The 17,184-nt window shown below is 37.0% G+C and overlaps 3 protein-coding genes across 3 annotated transcripts; 2 read left to right on the forward strand and 1 right to left on the reverse strand.

Annotated features, from left to right (window-relative positions):
• The first annotated feature begins 1,811 nt into the window (after positions 1 to 1,811).
• Positions 1,812 to 2,795, forward strand: LOC118739927. The gene has a single exon (XM_036471428.1). It carries the CDS (start codon positions 1,938 to 1,940, stop codon positions 2,718 to 2,720), a length of 783 nt encoding a protein of 260 aa, XP_036327321.1. The 5' UTR covers positions 1,812 to 1,937; the 3' UTR covers positions 2,721 to 2,795.
• Positions 2,796 to 5,250: 2,455 nt separating this feature from the next.
• Positions 5,251 to 6,393, forward strand: LOC118739928. Its single transcript, XM_036471429.1, has one exon. It carries the CDS (start codon positions 5,496 to 5,498, stop codon positions 6,270 to 6,272), a length of 777 nt encoding a protein of 258 aa, XP_036327322.1. The 5' UTR covers positions 5,251 to 5,495; the 3' UTR covers positions 6,273 to 6,393.
• An 8,425-nt stretch (positions 6,394 to 14,818) lies between these two features.
• Positions 14,819 to 16,350, reverse strand: LOC118739929. The gene has a single exon (XM_036471430.1). The coding sequence runs from the start codon at positions 16,112 to 16,114 to the stop codon at positions 15,074 to 15,076; it is 1,041 nt and encodes a 346-aa protein (XP_036327323.1). The 5' UTR covers positions 16,115 to 16,350; the 3' UTR covers positions 14,819 to 15,073.
• Positions 16,351 to 17,184: the final 834 nt, after the last annotated feature.

Genomic DNA, 17,184 nt, shown 5'->3' on the forward strand with positions numbered 1-17,184 from the left:
CTCCACCCCTAGTACTATTTGTTGTATGTATCTACTTTTTCTATAACATTTACAGGGCAATTCTGGCAACTGTCTTTTAACTAACCAAAGTCTTTCGAAAGAAAAAAGTCTATCGTAAGGAAATTTTCAATTCTGGCAACTATCGGGAAAGATCTGCTAACGAGGAAGGCCTTGGCGTTATGCCATTGTCCTTCTATCCATAAGTTTTTAAAAAATTGAATTAAATTATAAAAATATATATATATTGCTTTAAAAAAATTTACACTAATAAATAAAAGGGAAAATAAATAAAAATAGTTTTAAAAATCAAATGAAATTAAAAATATATTTTTTTAAAACAAAAAATTAAAAAATAAATAAATAATGCTTTAAAGTTAAAGAAATAGTTAACAAATATTTTCATTTTTAAAACAAGTTCTAAAAATTAAACTAAGATTAAGAAAAAACTATTCTGTTGTAAAGAACATAAAAACTAAAATTAAATTAAATTCAGAAACAAAATTTAGTTCAAAAAGAAAAAATACTTAAAATGAATTTATAGAAATTTAAAGAATACTCGAACTTGGATCTCTTGAATTGCGCGCCTGTGCTTTATTCACACGGCAATCGCGACTGTTTTTCATGCGATTTAACTTGTTTATAAACATGTTTTGATCGTTTAACTTGTTCAAGCAAACTTAACATGTTTAACTCGTCAATGTGAACGTACTATTATGAAAGAAGTTTTACTATCTTAGCCAGAATCACCCTGTTAGGTTCTATTCACATTCTCCCTACCACATAAACACACCCGATCCTTCAGAAAGTCTTGATTGCTGCTGTTTTATCTTTGATGTGACTGTGGCACATATCACGTGCAAACAGTTAACCAGTTTGATTTTCTTTCTTTTGATGCATCCTTTTAGCTAGACAGGGTAACATCTTGACTAGAGTCTCCCTTTGAGTGGTAATATTTGCAGAGATTTTGCGTAAAATAAAAACATCAATTTGCTTTAATGCTACTTTTAATTACGAACGTAAAGTAAAATTGTAGATTAGAAGTACGCAATATCAAACCATCACAATTAACCATCAACTGATCTAACTTCGCTCACTAGCAATAATTGCTTGTTACTCATACGCCATGTAGATCCTGGACGCCACAAAATTATTTATGACTTTATTGTTGTAAGTTACGAGCGAAGCCATGGACACTTGAATGCAAGCTATAAAATTTGTAGCACGTTCATAAAAGTTTAGCTCAAGCGCAGACACGCACACACACCTAGAACTGATGAGTGAGTGGGGGGAGTCATTTCAAAAGCAATAAAGGTGAGCGAGCAACATTAGATATGAACTGAATGACTTCACTAACAACAAAGCAGGCGATACACAAAGAAATAAACAAATACGAAAACTTACTACTTTGTGTTGTTCGTATTTTTGGCCATGTCTGCCTCTAAGTGTGGTGCTGTCGGAATTATGATTAGAGTATTTCCGACGCCAACGCGTCACGTACGCAGAAGTAGCAGGAAAAAGAAGCAAAAGAAGTAGAAATAGTAAAAAAAAAAATTGGAAATATAACATAGCGTCTAACAATTACGGCTTAGACGCCTGAAATGGCTTCATTATGCAATGCATGTGCCGTACGCCCCTCAAATAGGCAAGAACGTTGCCGAAAAAACTTAATTGGACTAAAAAGAAAAAGAAAAAAATTTTAACAAATAACTTAAATTAGTAAAGCAAAAACACAAATTACCTTAAAACAAATAAAAAATTATGCAGCAGTCAAGAGACACAAATAAATTAAGTATTTAATTTAATAAAACCTCTAAAGGTTGCTTGCATTCGCTGCGAATTTTTTAGTTTCTATAAAAACGTCCCCGCTGACCACAAACGGTATCAGTTCACAACCAACTCTATCTAGCATAGCAACAAACTCAACTAAATAAACTATCATGTCTCGCTTTTTCCAAATCCTGCTCGTCGCCTGCCTGGCCGTCGCGCTCTGTGCCGCTGAAGCACCACGCTACCGCAGCCGCAACGGCCGCCTACAACTATCCAAGCAACACAGTCGTTTCTTGGCACGCCAGGAAGTCGCCGAAGAAGCTGGTGTTACGCCATACCCCTCCGCCAAAGAATTGATACCCGAGATTCCATTCGATGAAGCTGCAGCTGCTGCTGCTGCACCGGAGGTACCCGTTGCGCCTGACGCCGATGTAAATGTTTCTGTGAATGTTGATCTACCTGCTGAACAGCAACCAGCTGATGACGAGGAAGAGGCGGTCGATGCTACTGTCGCTGATGATGCAGAGGGTGAACACGAGCCCGATCTCATCTATGGCCCACCAGAGGCTGAGGATGTGCCAGCTTTTAACGAAATCACACCCGTTGAGGAAATCGAAGCCACCATTGCCGAGGAAGAGGAGCAAGCCGAAGCCGCCGAAGCTGCTGAGGAGGAAATCCAATCTGCGCGTTTGACATCTGGTCGTCGCTTCAACGTACGCAAATCTTCGGCCCGTCCAGCCAAGTTGCGCGCTCCTGCTTCTGCCCGTGCACGCACCACTGCCGTCAAGTCCGCACGCATCGTCAAAGCTAAGACATCGACCAAAGTCCGTCCCGCTCGCCTACAGCAATTGCCACAACAACAGCAATTCTTCGTTCCGCAACAATTTGCCGCACAGCAGCAGGCACAGCAACCCATCTTCTACTATTCTGCCGCTCAATTGCAACAATGGTAAAATTGGATGCCGATTATTCGGAAAAGATTATAAATATTTAGTGTAAAAAATTGTTAACAATTAGAACTAAAACAAGAGGAGTTTATTGAGATATTCATATGTTGTTAAAGATTTTTCTAGACTAAGAATAAAAACATAAAGAAATACAAAATTTTATTCCAAACTTGAACTAGCTTTAAAATTGATAGCAAGGAATAGCTGGTGCAAAACAATAGGCCTCCTCCCCAAGGAGATGACATTTAAGTGTAGCTTTATATTTCTACACAGGGTTATGATGATAATTTAAAAAGGAAGCTTACCTCTACTCCATGGCAAGGTTTTTGCATTGACGATAAAAGGCTCATCCTAAAACAAACAAAACAAGAAAATACAGTGTTGTCTTTGGCTTTGCCGAAAGCTTCATACCCTTCATGAATATGAACAAATTCTACTTCAACTTACTTATTAGTTTTAAGTTAAGTTTGGGAAATAGCAAATTTGTTTACCTTCAGTACATACAAACATAGATAGAGGAATTAAATAACAAAAACGCATGTAGGATATCCTCTCTTATAAAGCACCAATCTAAATGATTGTCACAATAGGCCTTGTGTGGTCGAAAAGTAAACAGGTCACAGAACTTAAGAGGTTCAATCGCCTACATGAAAGAACATATTCGCTAAAAAATTTTCATGAACAATCAGCGGTATAGGCGGTATAGATTTATGTAGTAAATATGTAGCTTATAAAGCATCGTTCTTGTTGATATTCCCAGTAGACTTTGTATAATTATTTAGAAAACTCACAAAATTTCCCGGTTTGAGCGGTCCAAATTGAAGAGTTTTAAAGCATTTCCCCATATCTGTACAATCAGTCGTATGAGAGCTATAAGTAATAAACAGGCAGACGGACATGGCTAAATACTCAGGTCGACGTTCTGATCATATTGGTATACTATTTCATGGGTCTATCTCTGCTTTTTCTGGTACTCAGAAACATCTTGCTCATAAAATGGATAAAAATGTGCAGTTTAACCCGATGCCAAGCGCTGAGATAAGAACGGCGGTGCACCAACTCCAACCAAGTTCTCAAAATAGATTATTGGTGTTACTTCCTTAGCTCCGGGAAGTGGATAAGCTGTCACCGCTACGGAATTAGCCGGATTTGACATTTCGACATGGAAAACTTCGAAAATCTGTCTTAAGGAAACTTTATCGTCTACTCGTCTAAAAATAAGCCACCTAAATGATCGGTGGAATCAAGTCATTGCGCTAATTTTAGGGAATCTCTTAGATGTGCAAACTAGCTTTAAAGCCCTGCCCCAATATTTCTTGGAGAATCATTGGAAAACTGCTCTACGCAGGAAGCAACTCACTTACGGTTCTCAATCAAAAACAGAAAAAAATCCTTTTTCACAACAAAACTGAGACTAACTAAGTAATGAAAAGGGTGTAACGGTTTCACCACGAGTTACCCCACTATAAGACAAGACCCCAACCCAGCTGTTCAAATTCAGGCTGGATGTGCTCGTGAATGATCAACTGAACTATTTAGGCTGCAGTAGCCAGATTAGGGTTGGGGAACTTTTGGTGGTAACTGAATGTAGCCGAATGGAAAAATATTACCGCCTAATCTAGCCGAAGTACTATAGAAGTGTATCAGAAATCTTATCAGCTAAGTATTTTATTAAACAGATAACTTATGATCTCGTTGGAAAATAAGATACGTTTTTTAAGAATTGCCACCTGCTAAAAAAAATTAATTATATTAATTCGCGGACACTATTAAACCGATTTGAACGAAACTTTGCCAGATTGGAAAATAGGCTAGATACTTTGTTGAGAGTTGCCATCTGCTTAAAAAGTTTAATTAAATTAATAAGCGGAAACGTCTGAACGGACTCGCATGAAATTTTGCGCACAGATAGCTTATGATCCAGATTGGAATATAGGCTACTTTTTCAAGAGTTGCCACGTGTTTGAAAATAAACTTTTACACACAAATTGTTTATGGGCTAGATTAAAAAATACTTCCTAAACGTCTCGACCGATCTTTGTAACATTTTTTGTGTATATATGGTAGGAATGAGAATTGGATGTAAAGTATATTTCATACCGCTAGGTGCAGTGGGCCTGTCACTTCACACACAAATCGAATTTTCCATACTGCTCCGGAAGTGTTTATGGTCGAGTACTCGATCATGGCATGGAGATATGTATATGAAATCCATCCCATACTTTTATCGAAAATTGGGGCTATGGGATAAAGCGGCATGGCGCCTTTCAAACGCACTGAAACTATTACGTATCTATAGATGCGTACACAATTTTGCTAGGTTATTTAAGACGACAATGGAAATATGTCTTCTGTTTGGTGCCAGGTAAAAAAAAAGAAAAATTACTGCTCTAAAATGTTTAATCCGGCCAATAACTATTAAGCAGTTTTGGCGCCACTTAAGAGTTATCCTGCATTGCAACTAAAATCATTTTACAAATATTTTGCTAATTTTTTGTTTACATTTATCATAAACCGCATTAAAATTCTATGTTGCTTGTCCATTTATGGTAATTACAGTTAAAATAATTTAAACACAGTCCAAACAAAAACAGCCAAATTTGAAAATTAAAGCAAAGCACAAAAAGTCCACACCAACTAACAAATTTACATAAGTTTGAATATGTAATCGAATAAGTAGCAAACGCTTTTGCGACAAACTAATATAAAAACTAGAAGTTGCTAAGTAAATTGTATCAGTACTCAAGTCACCCAACTTAGCAAAGCACAAACCAACTCAAAATGTCTCGCTTTTTCCAAATCCTGCTCATCGCTTGCCTGGCCGTCGCGCTCTGTATCGCTGAAGCGCCACGCTACCGCAGCCGCAACGGCCGCCTACAACTATCCAAGCAACAAAGTCGTTTCTTGGCACGCCAGGAAGTCGCCGAAGAAGCTGGTGTTACGCCATACCCCTCCGCCAAAGAATTGATACCCGAGATTCCATTCGATGAAGCTGCAGCTGCTGCTGCTGCACCGGAGGTACCCGTTGCGCCTGAAGCCGATGTAAATGTTTCTGTGAATGTTGATCTTCCTGCTGAACAGCAACCAGCTGATGATGAGGAAGAAGTGGTCGAAGCTACTGCCGCTGATGATGCTGAGGCTGAACACGAGCCCGATCTTATCTATGGCCCACCAGAAGCTGAGGATGTACCAGCTGTGAACGAAATCACACCCGTTGAAGAAATCGAAGCCACCATTGCCGAGGAAGAGGAGCAAGCCGAAGCCGCCGAAGCCGCTGAGGAGGAAATCCAATCTGCGCGATTGACATCTGGTCGTCGCTTCAACGTACGCAAATCTTCGGCCCGTCCAGCCAAGTTGCGCGCTCCTGCTTCTGCCCGTGCACGCACCACTGCCGTCAAGTCCGCACGCATCTTCAAAGCTAAGACACCGACCAAAGCTCGTCTCGCTCGCCTGCAACAATTGCCACAACAACAGCAGTTCTTTGTTCCGCAACAATTTGCCGCTCGGCAGCAGGCACAGCAACCCATCTTCTACTACTCCGGTGCTCAACTGCAGTAGTGGTAAAGCGGGCAAGCGGAAATAATTGAAGATATGACTAAGGATTATAGACTAATAGGGATGAAGAATTTTCAGCGCTTTAAGTAAATACGAGAAGTATAGAAAATTGTTAACAGTTAAGTACGAGGTATAACACGAAAAATTGTTAAAGATTTTTTAGACTGATAAATATAAACGATTATTTGGAAAAATGTTTGCGAAGCTTGCCTATCTTACTTCCCACAAGGATGACGCAGCACCTTCAGAGGGTTTGTGCCATTACGATCCTCTCGTTAAAATAAAATGTCAATGCACTTTTTAATAAAATAAATATGTTTATTTAGGCCATAGCTGACACCTCTCAATCACATTTCGCCCAACACTATATTCGTTTGATCGCTGATCACGAAATCTCACACCCCTTGCGAACTGCGCAAATACTCAAGTGGTATTTCAAAGTTCTCTATCTTATCCTCATCCGGTTGTGTCCGCTGTGATTCTGATCGCATCGGCTTCGCACCAATATACTGCTCCGACTGTTGCAAAGCCGATTTAATTTTCTGCTGCTGCGCCTCCTGTTCCGCGTCGGACTTTTGTAAGCGATCAAACTCTTCCTCCGGGTCCTGTTCATATTCATATTCGGCGCGAAAGCCGTCAGCCCCAACATCATCGTCCGAGGTGCTCGGGGGCAACTCTGCTGGCGGCCCATAAATTTCGTGCGGATTCGGCAGCTGTGGTCTGCCAGAAGGTGGTCTGATTGGCCATCTGACCGGCGGTGAGCCATAAATGTCCACTGGACGGCGAGGTGGCACCTTGCCTTGCATGCGTCCGCCGCTTGGTGGCGCCCATGGCTGCCGACCTTCGTTTGGCAGTTCGAAAGTTTGCGATGGCCGATAACCAGAGGGGCGATAGCCGCCTCTGCGCCGTGGTTGCTCTTCATCAGCACCCGGTTTGTACCGGAAAGTCTGCGGGTATCGATGATGCAGCACGCGATGACGATGTCGCGCTAAGCGTGTGGACTCCTCAGCAGCACTCAAGCTGACAGCAAGTATTAAAATTACAGCTATAAACATTATTTTTAACATTTTCGAGAGGCTCTTTGTGGCTTTCTTTTGCAGGTTTTCTGGCAAATTTGTGACGCTCCGATTTGTTGTGAAGCCTTTATATGCGAAATTTAATGCGAAAACTTGGCAAGGCATCAAGTGGCTTACAAATGCGATTGAATATTGTTTTCTGTTTTGAGATTCTTTGTAAACATTTCATTTAGAAAAATATGGTTAATTAAATGCCAATTTTCCACCTGCCAACTCGGTTTGAGTCATATTGGCCGCCACTGTAACCTCCAGGGTGGCAGTGTCTGATTTGATTTGAGCACACGTGAACCGATTACTCTGCGTCCTCGAGTGTCAAATTGAGTTTTTGACTTATTTTTATCGCCTGAAACGTTAGCAAAAAATATTATTGTGTGTCGATTTTGAAATTCGGACAGTGTTAAGATTTAAGTGAAGAATATTGGGAAATATGTAGGCAAGAGTTGCTGATGAAAAAAGTGTGCTTTCTTTATATAATTGTATGCCACAAGAAGTAGATCAACATGGATCGAAAGTTAAAAGTGCACAGCAAATTTCTTTAATTTAAGAATTGCATATAGATTTTGGTAGTTTTAAAATTGGACAAAATTTTTAGCATTTTAAAAACTGGACATAAATTCTTAACAGTTGGAGACTGCATAAATTTTTGGTAATTTAAGAAATCTGGGCATAAATTCAACCCTGTCATTACCATAAGCATATAACCAAAAAATTTAAGATTTCAATTGTAAAGTAAAATAAAATAATAGTAAAAGAAAAAAAGATATTTTTTCCTAAAAATTTTCATAAATTTTAACTAAACACTAATTTTTACCTAATTTTTTTATTAAAAAAAAATGTTAATCTCATAATTTCTTCCTATAATATAACTTTTTCCAAACATACTTTTTAATTTTTTTTAATTGTTTTTCCCCAAATTGTTTTCCAAATAATGTTTTTTGCCCAAAGAAATAATTTTTTGCCCAAAAGTTATTTTTTTTTTTTATATATAAGCCTAAAAATGCCTAAAAACATTTTAAAAAGAAAACAGTTTTTGCCACAAAAATTTTTTACTCAAAATTACTTGTTTCCCTTACATTTTTACCCTCAATAACTTAATATTCTTTTGTAGTCATATTGACAAAAATAATTTTTTTTTAGTAAATGTTTTTTTAATTTGTGTAAACATATTTCTTTATTAAAAGCCAGTTTTTTCCTAAATTATATTTGTTTCTATAATCAAAGTTACATTTTACTAAAACAATATTTGCAATACAAAAACTTGTTTCAAAACTCTTTACAAAAATATTTTATTCGATAATTTCTTGGTAAAAATAGCTTAATGAGGCATATTCTAATAATAGAAAATACTATTGAAAACTTACGCAATACCCATATGAGTGGAATAACTTTTTGGGAAGTATATTTTCCTTGGTCCTGAAAAAAAAATTTACAAAAATTTTACATACAATTTTGGTAATTAAAAATAGAACAGCATTTGTTTATTTATTTAATAGCTTACATGCATTTTGGGCCATTTAAGAACTGTGCATATGTAGATTTTGGTCATTTAGAACTATACATGAATTTTACCTGGAACAAATCGTTTGCCAATTAAAATCTGGACATCATTTTTTAATTATTTGAAAACTTAACACTTAGAAATAATACTGACAAGTGGATAAAATCCTTGGCTTTAAAATATGTATAAAATTGCGAACAGTAAAATTATAAAAACGATAACCAAATGTTTAAAACGATAAAAACAGTTCAATCGTTCTATACATCTGCACACGTTATTTGCGGTTATTCTGATAAAACATTTAGACCATCAAAAAAAAACACACATTTGATCAACCACTGAACACTGTACCACCGTTTGGGCCTGCCTTATCGTATTCAACAAGTGTCAGATTTGAACTTCAAACAACGAAATTTGCAACGCTTGCATACAAAGTAGCAGCTAATAGGCAAACAATTAAAACAACAACAAAACAGTATATTAGTAAGCTTCAATTAAATGAAGATGAAACCTGAGGTATAAACATTGGCAGTTGCTTTTTGAAAGAGTAGTAGAAAAACAGAGAGAAAAACAACAAATAAAACAGCAAATAAAACAAATGGACTTAGACAGACGGAACAGGCAGGAGTGACCGTGCTTCTGGTGCTGGAAAAGCACCTCAATCACAGTTCAATGTTCGCACAATTCAATTTAAAACATTTAAGGCGCTTCGTTAAACTTTGGCAAGTTTGAAACGCACGAAATAGCTAAGCGCAAAAATAAAAGCGAGCCATCAGCTGTAAGGTCGAATATAATGGTAGCATGTGTGAAATGCAACAAAATAACAAACAAAACTTCAAGCGTTCGATACAAAGTTTTATCTTTGCAACTTAGAACTTTGTCCTTTTCGTTGCTTTTTATTGTGGTTGTTTGCGCGTGGTCTTTTGCGTGTGGTTTTCAACAGTCGCCGCCGACCACTGTCACTGTCAATGGCTTTGTCAGATCTGTGGTTGTGCCTGTGACTGTGAATGCGGCCGTGGCTATAGTCCGTGCAACAGCGACCGACAGCTGACCCGCTCATTCATGCATGCCGTTCACGTAGCGGCGGCTAAAGCTCAAGCGACGCTGTCTTGTTGTTTGCTGTGTCGATTATGTGTGTATGTGTTTGGTGATTACCCTGTGGAGAAAATCTCTAGTTCTGAACTGGTGCGCTTCTAGTACATTCAGACCTAGAACTGATTCGCGATAAATCTCTTTGCGCGCAAAAAAATTGCAAATTTAACATGTCATAGGAAGTGGCAATCGCCCCCCGCTGCACCCCTTTTTCAATAGATCCGAATTTCCCGAATCCTATAATTCCGAACCAGTTCTAAAATCGACAGACGAAAGAAAAAAGGCTCATGATTTTTTTAGTCTTTTTGGTTCTTCCGTGTGTGCGATTTTAAATTATTTCCAAAGAAATGTGTTTTCAATTTGAAAAAAATTTTTTTTTTGGAATGATAGTAAGAAATGTACGTTTTACATACCTTTGGCTCTAGCTGAGTTTGCTCGCTGTTATTGGTTAGATTACATAAGGTCCCAAGATGTTAAGATGTTAGCACAAATTTTCATCTTGTATTACCAAACTACGAAAAAGCTGCTACACCAAACACATCCCTTTTTCGATAGTTCCGTACCAGTTCTAAATTAGACATATAAAATATAAAATCTAGTTCGTTCTGCATTCCTTTTTCTATAATTCCAATCCAGTTCTAAATACATCACCTGAGATATAGCCTTCTAATGGAAAAGTTAAATAAAATATGTTTTTTTAAGTACCACATTTCGCTGATTTTGGACTGGTGGGGAACTAGTTACTATCGGACTGGTGGGTTTTTGGCGTTAAAGATCAAGTACGGAACTAGAAATTTGATTCACTAGTCCGCGGTTTCCCCGCAGGGTATAATTATTGAACACATTCGCACATATCTTTGTTTGCCTGTTTTGTTATGATTTTTGGGTCTATTATGGCTTTACAAGCATTTAGCGGGGGCAGAGCGAATTATTTTTTTTTTTGTTTCGTCTTATGCTAAAAATAGTCCAAAATCACTGTTTATTTTTTATTTTTATTGATGATAATTTTATTTGCTACTTGTTATTCATTTTTCAATATTCACTGCCATCGTTCACTTTTGTTTTCATTACATCGCTTAAAGTTTGTTTATTTTTATTATTTTGCCTGCATTTATATGCAAGCAGCATACATGTACATATTTATGTATGTATGCATTTGTTGAAATGTGTGTATGTGCGGTTTTGTACGCTTATTTGCCGAAATTCAATTTCCGACTTCCGTTTTTTGTACAGACATACATACATACATACAGTGCAATCCGGTTATAATGGACTCCACGAGACCGCGTCAAATTGTCCATTATAACCGACTGTCAGAATATAATATTTTTAAATAATAAAGAAATAATTTACAAATTATAAATACAAAATTCTATATTTTCATGCAAAGTAAATGCCCGTTTTTCCGTTCCGACATTTTTCCTAAAGTGAACAACCGACAGATCAAAAACCAACGAACCGTCACTTACAGTCTACCGTAAAAGCTGATTGCCTATTTTGACAGATTTCGGTGAACCAATGAATTTTGTTTAAGTATACACATAGAAATTTTCTGTTGCAGAGACCGTCGCCTCTCTTTACTGAATTCGGGGAACTACCGAGTCCATTACAAATGGAATACACTGTATATACATACTCACGCAGAAGGTATAGACTACGCTTTGCTGGCGCGGCAGTGTATGGCTAAACGTTTTTCTTTTCTCAATTGTTTGTTGGCATATTTTAAGCTCCGAAATGTGTGAATTTATTGAAAATACTTCACTGTTTATTGCTGAATTAATTTTAAATCTATTTTAAGGTTTTTGCATATCATTTGTGTCGGCTTGGTTTTAGCTTTGCGTGCATGTACATGTGTGCTGCAAATATTTTTTTCAGGTGACATCATTTTTTGTTGACCCAGAATTTTTAATAATATTTTTATCTCCCCCTGCTCTCACACCCCACGCTAGTTATAACTTTTTTATACAGCAAATTTTTCCAATTTTATTAAATATTCCTTTTGTTCAAGTTCTATGCCCAGAATTTAGTATTTTCATCACACACAGTCGTAACTTTTTTAGAAGTGTGCATACAGAATTTTTAATATTTTTATTAGAAGCTTAATTAAATGCTCAAAGGTCAATATGTGAATGAAACTAAAAACAAAATGGCAATGAGAGTTAATAATGTAATGCAATTTAGATCGATCTCGGTGATAACTTTAATTGAAAATTTTCAAACTTTTGCATGATTATTACGAAAAAGTCTAAAAGAAGCAATTTCGGAGTAGAGTACTAAATTTGCTGTAACGAACTTTTGAACATCATATGTCATATGATTCCAATTTACGAAATGTATTTTACGTTTTTTGCCATTATTGCACTTTTGCATTACGCTTGTTAATTCTAAATCGGACATGGTCACCTGCACTTAAAATGTTTTTACACTCACGTAAGTTAGTGGTCATTAAAACACTTTGGCTGCATTCGATTAAGCTTTAATTTTTAGTAATTTTGAAAGTGGACATAAATTTTGATACAATTGGCAGAAAAAAACTAGACTAAAATTTTGCGCATTTAAAGCTTTACATGATTCACAGGTTCATCTAAATTAGAACTAATGTTTAGTTATTTAAAAAAAAAATTATTTGATAAAGAGCCAAAGCACTGTCAGCACAAAATCAAAATCTAGTAAGCCTAGCAAGTTGATCAGCCGCAAAAACTTTGCTGACAGCAGCATGAAACAGAGCAGAAGAAAATGCTCACTGATATTAAAATACAAGCATACATTTGCTGGTTTCTATGTATGTATGTATGTGCATTTTTAAATCGACAGCAAAATTAACCGAAGTTACTAAAAGCCGACAGCCGCAAAAAGTCCCTGCATATTTGAGGCGCACCAAAGTCATTTCATTACGACGAAAGTTGCAAATTATACCGACTTGGCTTTACACATACATACATAACACATTCAAGCATATGTATGCACCTACAAGTGCAGCAAGTTCTGGTTGGCAGTTAAAAATTGAAGCAGCGGCAAAAAACGCATCAATGATCAACAACTAGAACAAACATGAATGACATTAGCAACTGCAATGGCAACAAAAACAGCAACGAAATTTGTGACAGAAACGAAATTTGTGGCAGCAACAAACAAGAAAAAACAAACAAAAAAAATTGCATTAATGTTGTCAACAGAAATTGCAAAAGTAAATAAACAACTTCGGAGAAATTCAGATGAGATATTTATAATTGAAACTGAAGCCACTCAGCGTAAAAATAATATCGAACAGACTCAGCAGGAAAGTTATGTATGTATGCTGTTAATATACATACATATATGCCGAATTTTTAATATTTGCTGCAGGAAAAAATCCCCAAAGTAATTATAAATTAAAATTAATTAAATTATAAAACCTAAACCTGCTAAAAAAAATTTAAATTTAAAACTCCTATGGCCTCATTCATAAAAAAAGAAAATATTTACTTAGATTTAAACGTTTTCTAAAGTGAGATTTTCAAACCAGTGTGGGTGTTGATTAATATATTTTCCAGGGACCAAACATAATAGTTAATGATGAAAACTGTCATTGAAAAATTCACTATGAAGGAAATGTCTTACAACTAAGTAATACATACCAATCCATTTTTTTTACCGAGAATCAAATAAAAAAAAATATTTCTAATTTGTGTGCAAAATTAAAAACAAATAACACTTATTTTTGGTTTTTATTTAATAAATTCAAAATAACAGTTATTTTTGATTTTTATATTTGGGGTGTTCACAGTTCGTTCCAAATTGTGTCTGAAAATGTAGACGTCTACATTTTGAGACATCTTTAGCATCAAACTGTGAGCACCCCTTTCTAGCAGTCGTCGCAAAATCGTCTCAAAACTTTGCTGGTGTTGCCAGACATTTCTTCTTTGCGTGCTTTTTTATATGTCGCCTTTCGATTTTGTTTCTGAAAAATTGTAATTATTTAACTTAATTACCAATTCCTAATATTTGTTATTTCTTTTCCTTGACTTATTTCTTTTCATCAGAAATTGCGCTCAAATTAAATGCAAATATAGAAAACGTGCCCAATAAATAAAAAAAATGCGATTAGTATTGCCATAATGCAACCCTGCTGCGAGGTTGCAAAATGTAGACGCGTAAAAAACATACCTTTGAGTGTGACAAAATGTAGACGGCGTCGTTTTCCAATTTTGTATGGGAAACAACAACACCACAGATTTTACGGTTAGAAAACGTCTTAAAATGTAGACGTCTACATTTTCAGACACTATTTGGAACGAACTGTGAACACCCCAATTGTATTTCTTAGATAACAGTCAGTGAAGACTACCAGGCAAATTCCAAAAGCTTGCGGTGAAATTTTCATGACGAAATGGATAAAATAAAAAACTTTGCAAACTCACAAAATCGTCACATAAGCAATTTCTGACGTACATACATACATAAATACAACGAAAAATCTTCAATCAGTGCCTGCACACACCTGTTCACTCCTGCTCCAGTTGGAGTAACTCCCTTTTCTCTGCTTTTACTCATCTAAATACTGTCGAAGCAAAAGTTTCAAGAGTCAGCTAGCGACTTGTTAACAAATTTCGCAAATATTAAAACGAACAAATAAGAACGAAATTGGGGACGAACACGCATCCACAGAGGGCAGGGCGGGAGGAGCGAACACAACCTCGGACAGACTTTGTAATTTTTGCTCAAAGTGGCAAATGGAAGTAATTAAAACTTTAACAACCAAGCAACCAACGCTAAAAATTAAAGCAAAGCAAAATAACACAAATAGCAAAAGTAAGTAACTTTTCACGGTAATTATGTAACTGAAAAATGTTATGTAAGGTTGTTTGCATGTATGTACGTGTGTGCATAAGTTTCACAGAAAAGGATTTATTTGTAGTAATTAATTAAAAGACAGTTAAATTAAATACCGATGCGGTTTTGATGGGTCTTGCTAAATAGGATGTAAGTAAATTGTAAGAGTTTGATTGTTTTAGTAGAATTTTATTTATTTTTTCCTTTTAGTTTTCTGTGGGTTTATAACTCGTATTTATGTATATAAAAAAGATCAGCCTTAAAAATATATATTATTTACATTCTTCATAATTAAAAAGATTTTATTACTACTTTGGCTAAGCACCTTAGCGCCAACTCTGCACCGTGGCGGAGTAGGCGAAGGAACGACCGGCCGGCACATAAATCGGCGGCGAAATGAGCCGCTCTGAGCGCAACATCACAGGCAATGTGATCGGTGAATTCACCACGGCTGGACCCAGATTCGCTGTGACATAAACACGTTCGGCATCCGGATTCTCTTTGGCACCCTCCTCAGGCTTCGGCGCTACCGGATTATCGCTCACACCACAAGCGGGATGTCCAGCTTTGTCCGCTGGCGATACAGGTGATTCAGCTTCGGGCTCATTCACTGATAGGGCTGATTCTTGATTAGCGGAAACCTTCACCTCCGTGGGCAGCAGAAAAGCGCGATTCGGGCGCCAACCGGAAGGTGGATACGGTGCTTTGGAGCGTCGCGAAACTGCCGATTGAGGCGCTGCGGGGACAACAGCATTATCTGCGTCCACGTCCGTTGCAGTTTCGTCGAGCATAGACAGTTGAGTGGCAAAAGGTGCGAGCGGTGTTGCAGTGCTGGTGGGAAGCGCATCAACCACATCGCTATCGTTTTGCGTAACCGCTGCCGCTGCTTCGGCCTCTTGCGCGGCTTTCACTTCGGTGGGCAACAGAAATGCGCGACTTGGACGCCAACCGGCGGCTGGATAGGGCGCCTTAACAGCGCGTCCCTGCTCGTCACTGGAAATCTCAGCCGCCACCCAGTTATATAGTGTTGTGGTTTCTGCGTCTATGGCCTCCGTAACTGTGGTGGTGAGTAAATCCTCTGGTAGCTCAATTGTGGTAGTGGCTAGTCCGGAGCCTTCTTCCTCCTGCACGCCATCTTCTGCAGCTTCCTCATCTTCACCAGGCAAATTGAATGCGCGTCCAGGTCTATATCCTGCAGCTGGGTAAGGCGTGGGATACACTTGCTTCACAACAGCTACTACCCCACCGTCCGCATTATCGGGAGCCTCTTCTATGCGCGCTGAGTAGCGGTTGTTGCGTAACTGTTGCGCATGCGTAGCGCTGCAGACTAATACGGCGACCAGAAGGACTTGAAGAAAGCGCGACATTTTTAGTAATAAGTAAAAAAAATTATGCTTCAGCTAAGTTTTCCAAAGTTTTTTTTTATAATTTTGTGGTTGTTTTATATTATTATTCGGTGTTTTCTTTTTCCTTCAACACCGCTTTGATTTCACACTTAATTGTATTCAAATACTAATTCCGACTATTTTTGATGGAGATGCCGACCATCACTTTTATATGAAATGCCAATTTGACGAACGCACGTCTACAGAATCGCGTCCTCTCTGGCACAAGTGCTCTCCCGAAGTGTGCTCGTGATCAGCAATAAATTACAAAGATATTTCAATGTTGCACATACGCCACGTTGCTCCCACGAATGCAGTCATACTAGGGATGTTAATTTTTTAGATTTTTGCGACCCCGGGATTTTCGCGATATCGTTAATACAATCCCGGAATTAGTCCCAGATATTCATTATTTTCCAACAACTTAACATGAAAAAATTGCATCAATATAGTTTGAGAAGCTGTCCTACAATATAATAAATAATAAATAAGTCGGTTTGAAATATACTTTATTATTTAAGTTGAAAAATATTTCAAAATACAGTAACTAAATTTATACGCATTTAACAACTCTTTAGCGTTTACGTATCTGATAAAGTAACTTAAGTCATGTCGAAAAAACTCGAAGCAAAAAAAAAATTTAGTCAACATATCGCACACCGTCTTCAAAAGAGTTTGTCAGAAAATGCCAAAAACTATTTCTTAACACATGATAATCATATAGGCAAGGGCTACATTACCTTGGCCTTTCCTGTAATTTAATGGGCTATAGTTGATTGAAATTTCAAAACACGCCAAGCAATCAATATACTCACTGCAAAACTACATTTTTAGTTTTAGAATATTTTTATTAGAACCTTATAATTTCAAAGATATGATAAATTCTAAAAATTATTTAAAGAATTCAGTGCAATGTAGAATAAAAATGGGTTCTAAATGAAAGGGAAAATTCTGTAGGATTTAAAAAAATTTTTATTTTTGGGTTCATAAGGACGAACAGGTAATGAAACCACCCTTTTAATCAATTTTATTTTTTTAAGCTAATTAAGTTA

Source organism: Rhagoletis pomonella, unplaced genomic scaffold (assembly GCF_013731165.1).
Source record: "Rhagoletis pomonella isolate Grant_MI unplaced genomic scaffold, Rhpom_1.0 Rhpom_scaffold_00005, whole genome shotgun sequence".
Taxonomy (NCBI): domain Eukaryota; kingdom Metazoa; phylum Arthropoda; class Insecta; order Diptera; family Tephritidae; genus Rhagoletis; species Rhagoletis pomonella.

Bases quoted from the DNA above. Each gene is read 5' to 3' on its own strand.
- LOC118739927 (XM_036471428.1), top strand. From the start codon at position 1,938: ATGTCTCGCTTTTTCCAAATCCTGCTCGTCGCCTGCCTGGCCGTCGCG.
- LOC118739929 (XM_036471430.1), bottom strand. From the start codon at position 16,114: ATGTCGCGCTTTCTTCAAGTCCTTCTGGTCGCCGTATTAGTCTGCAGC.
- LOC118739928 (XM_036471429.1), top strand. From the start codon at position 5,496: ATGTCTCGCTTTTTCCAAATCCTGCTCATCGCTTGCCTGGCCGTCGCG.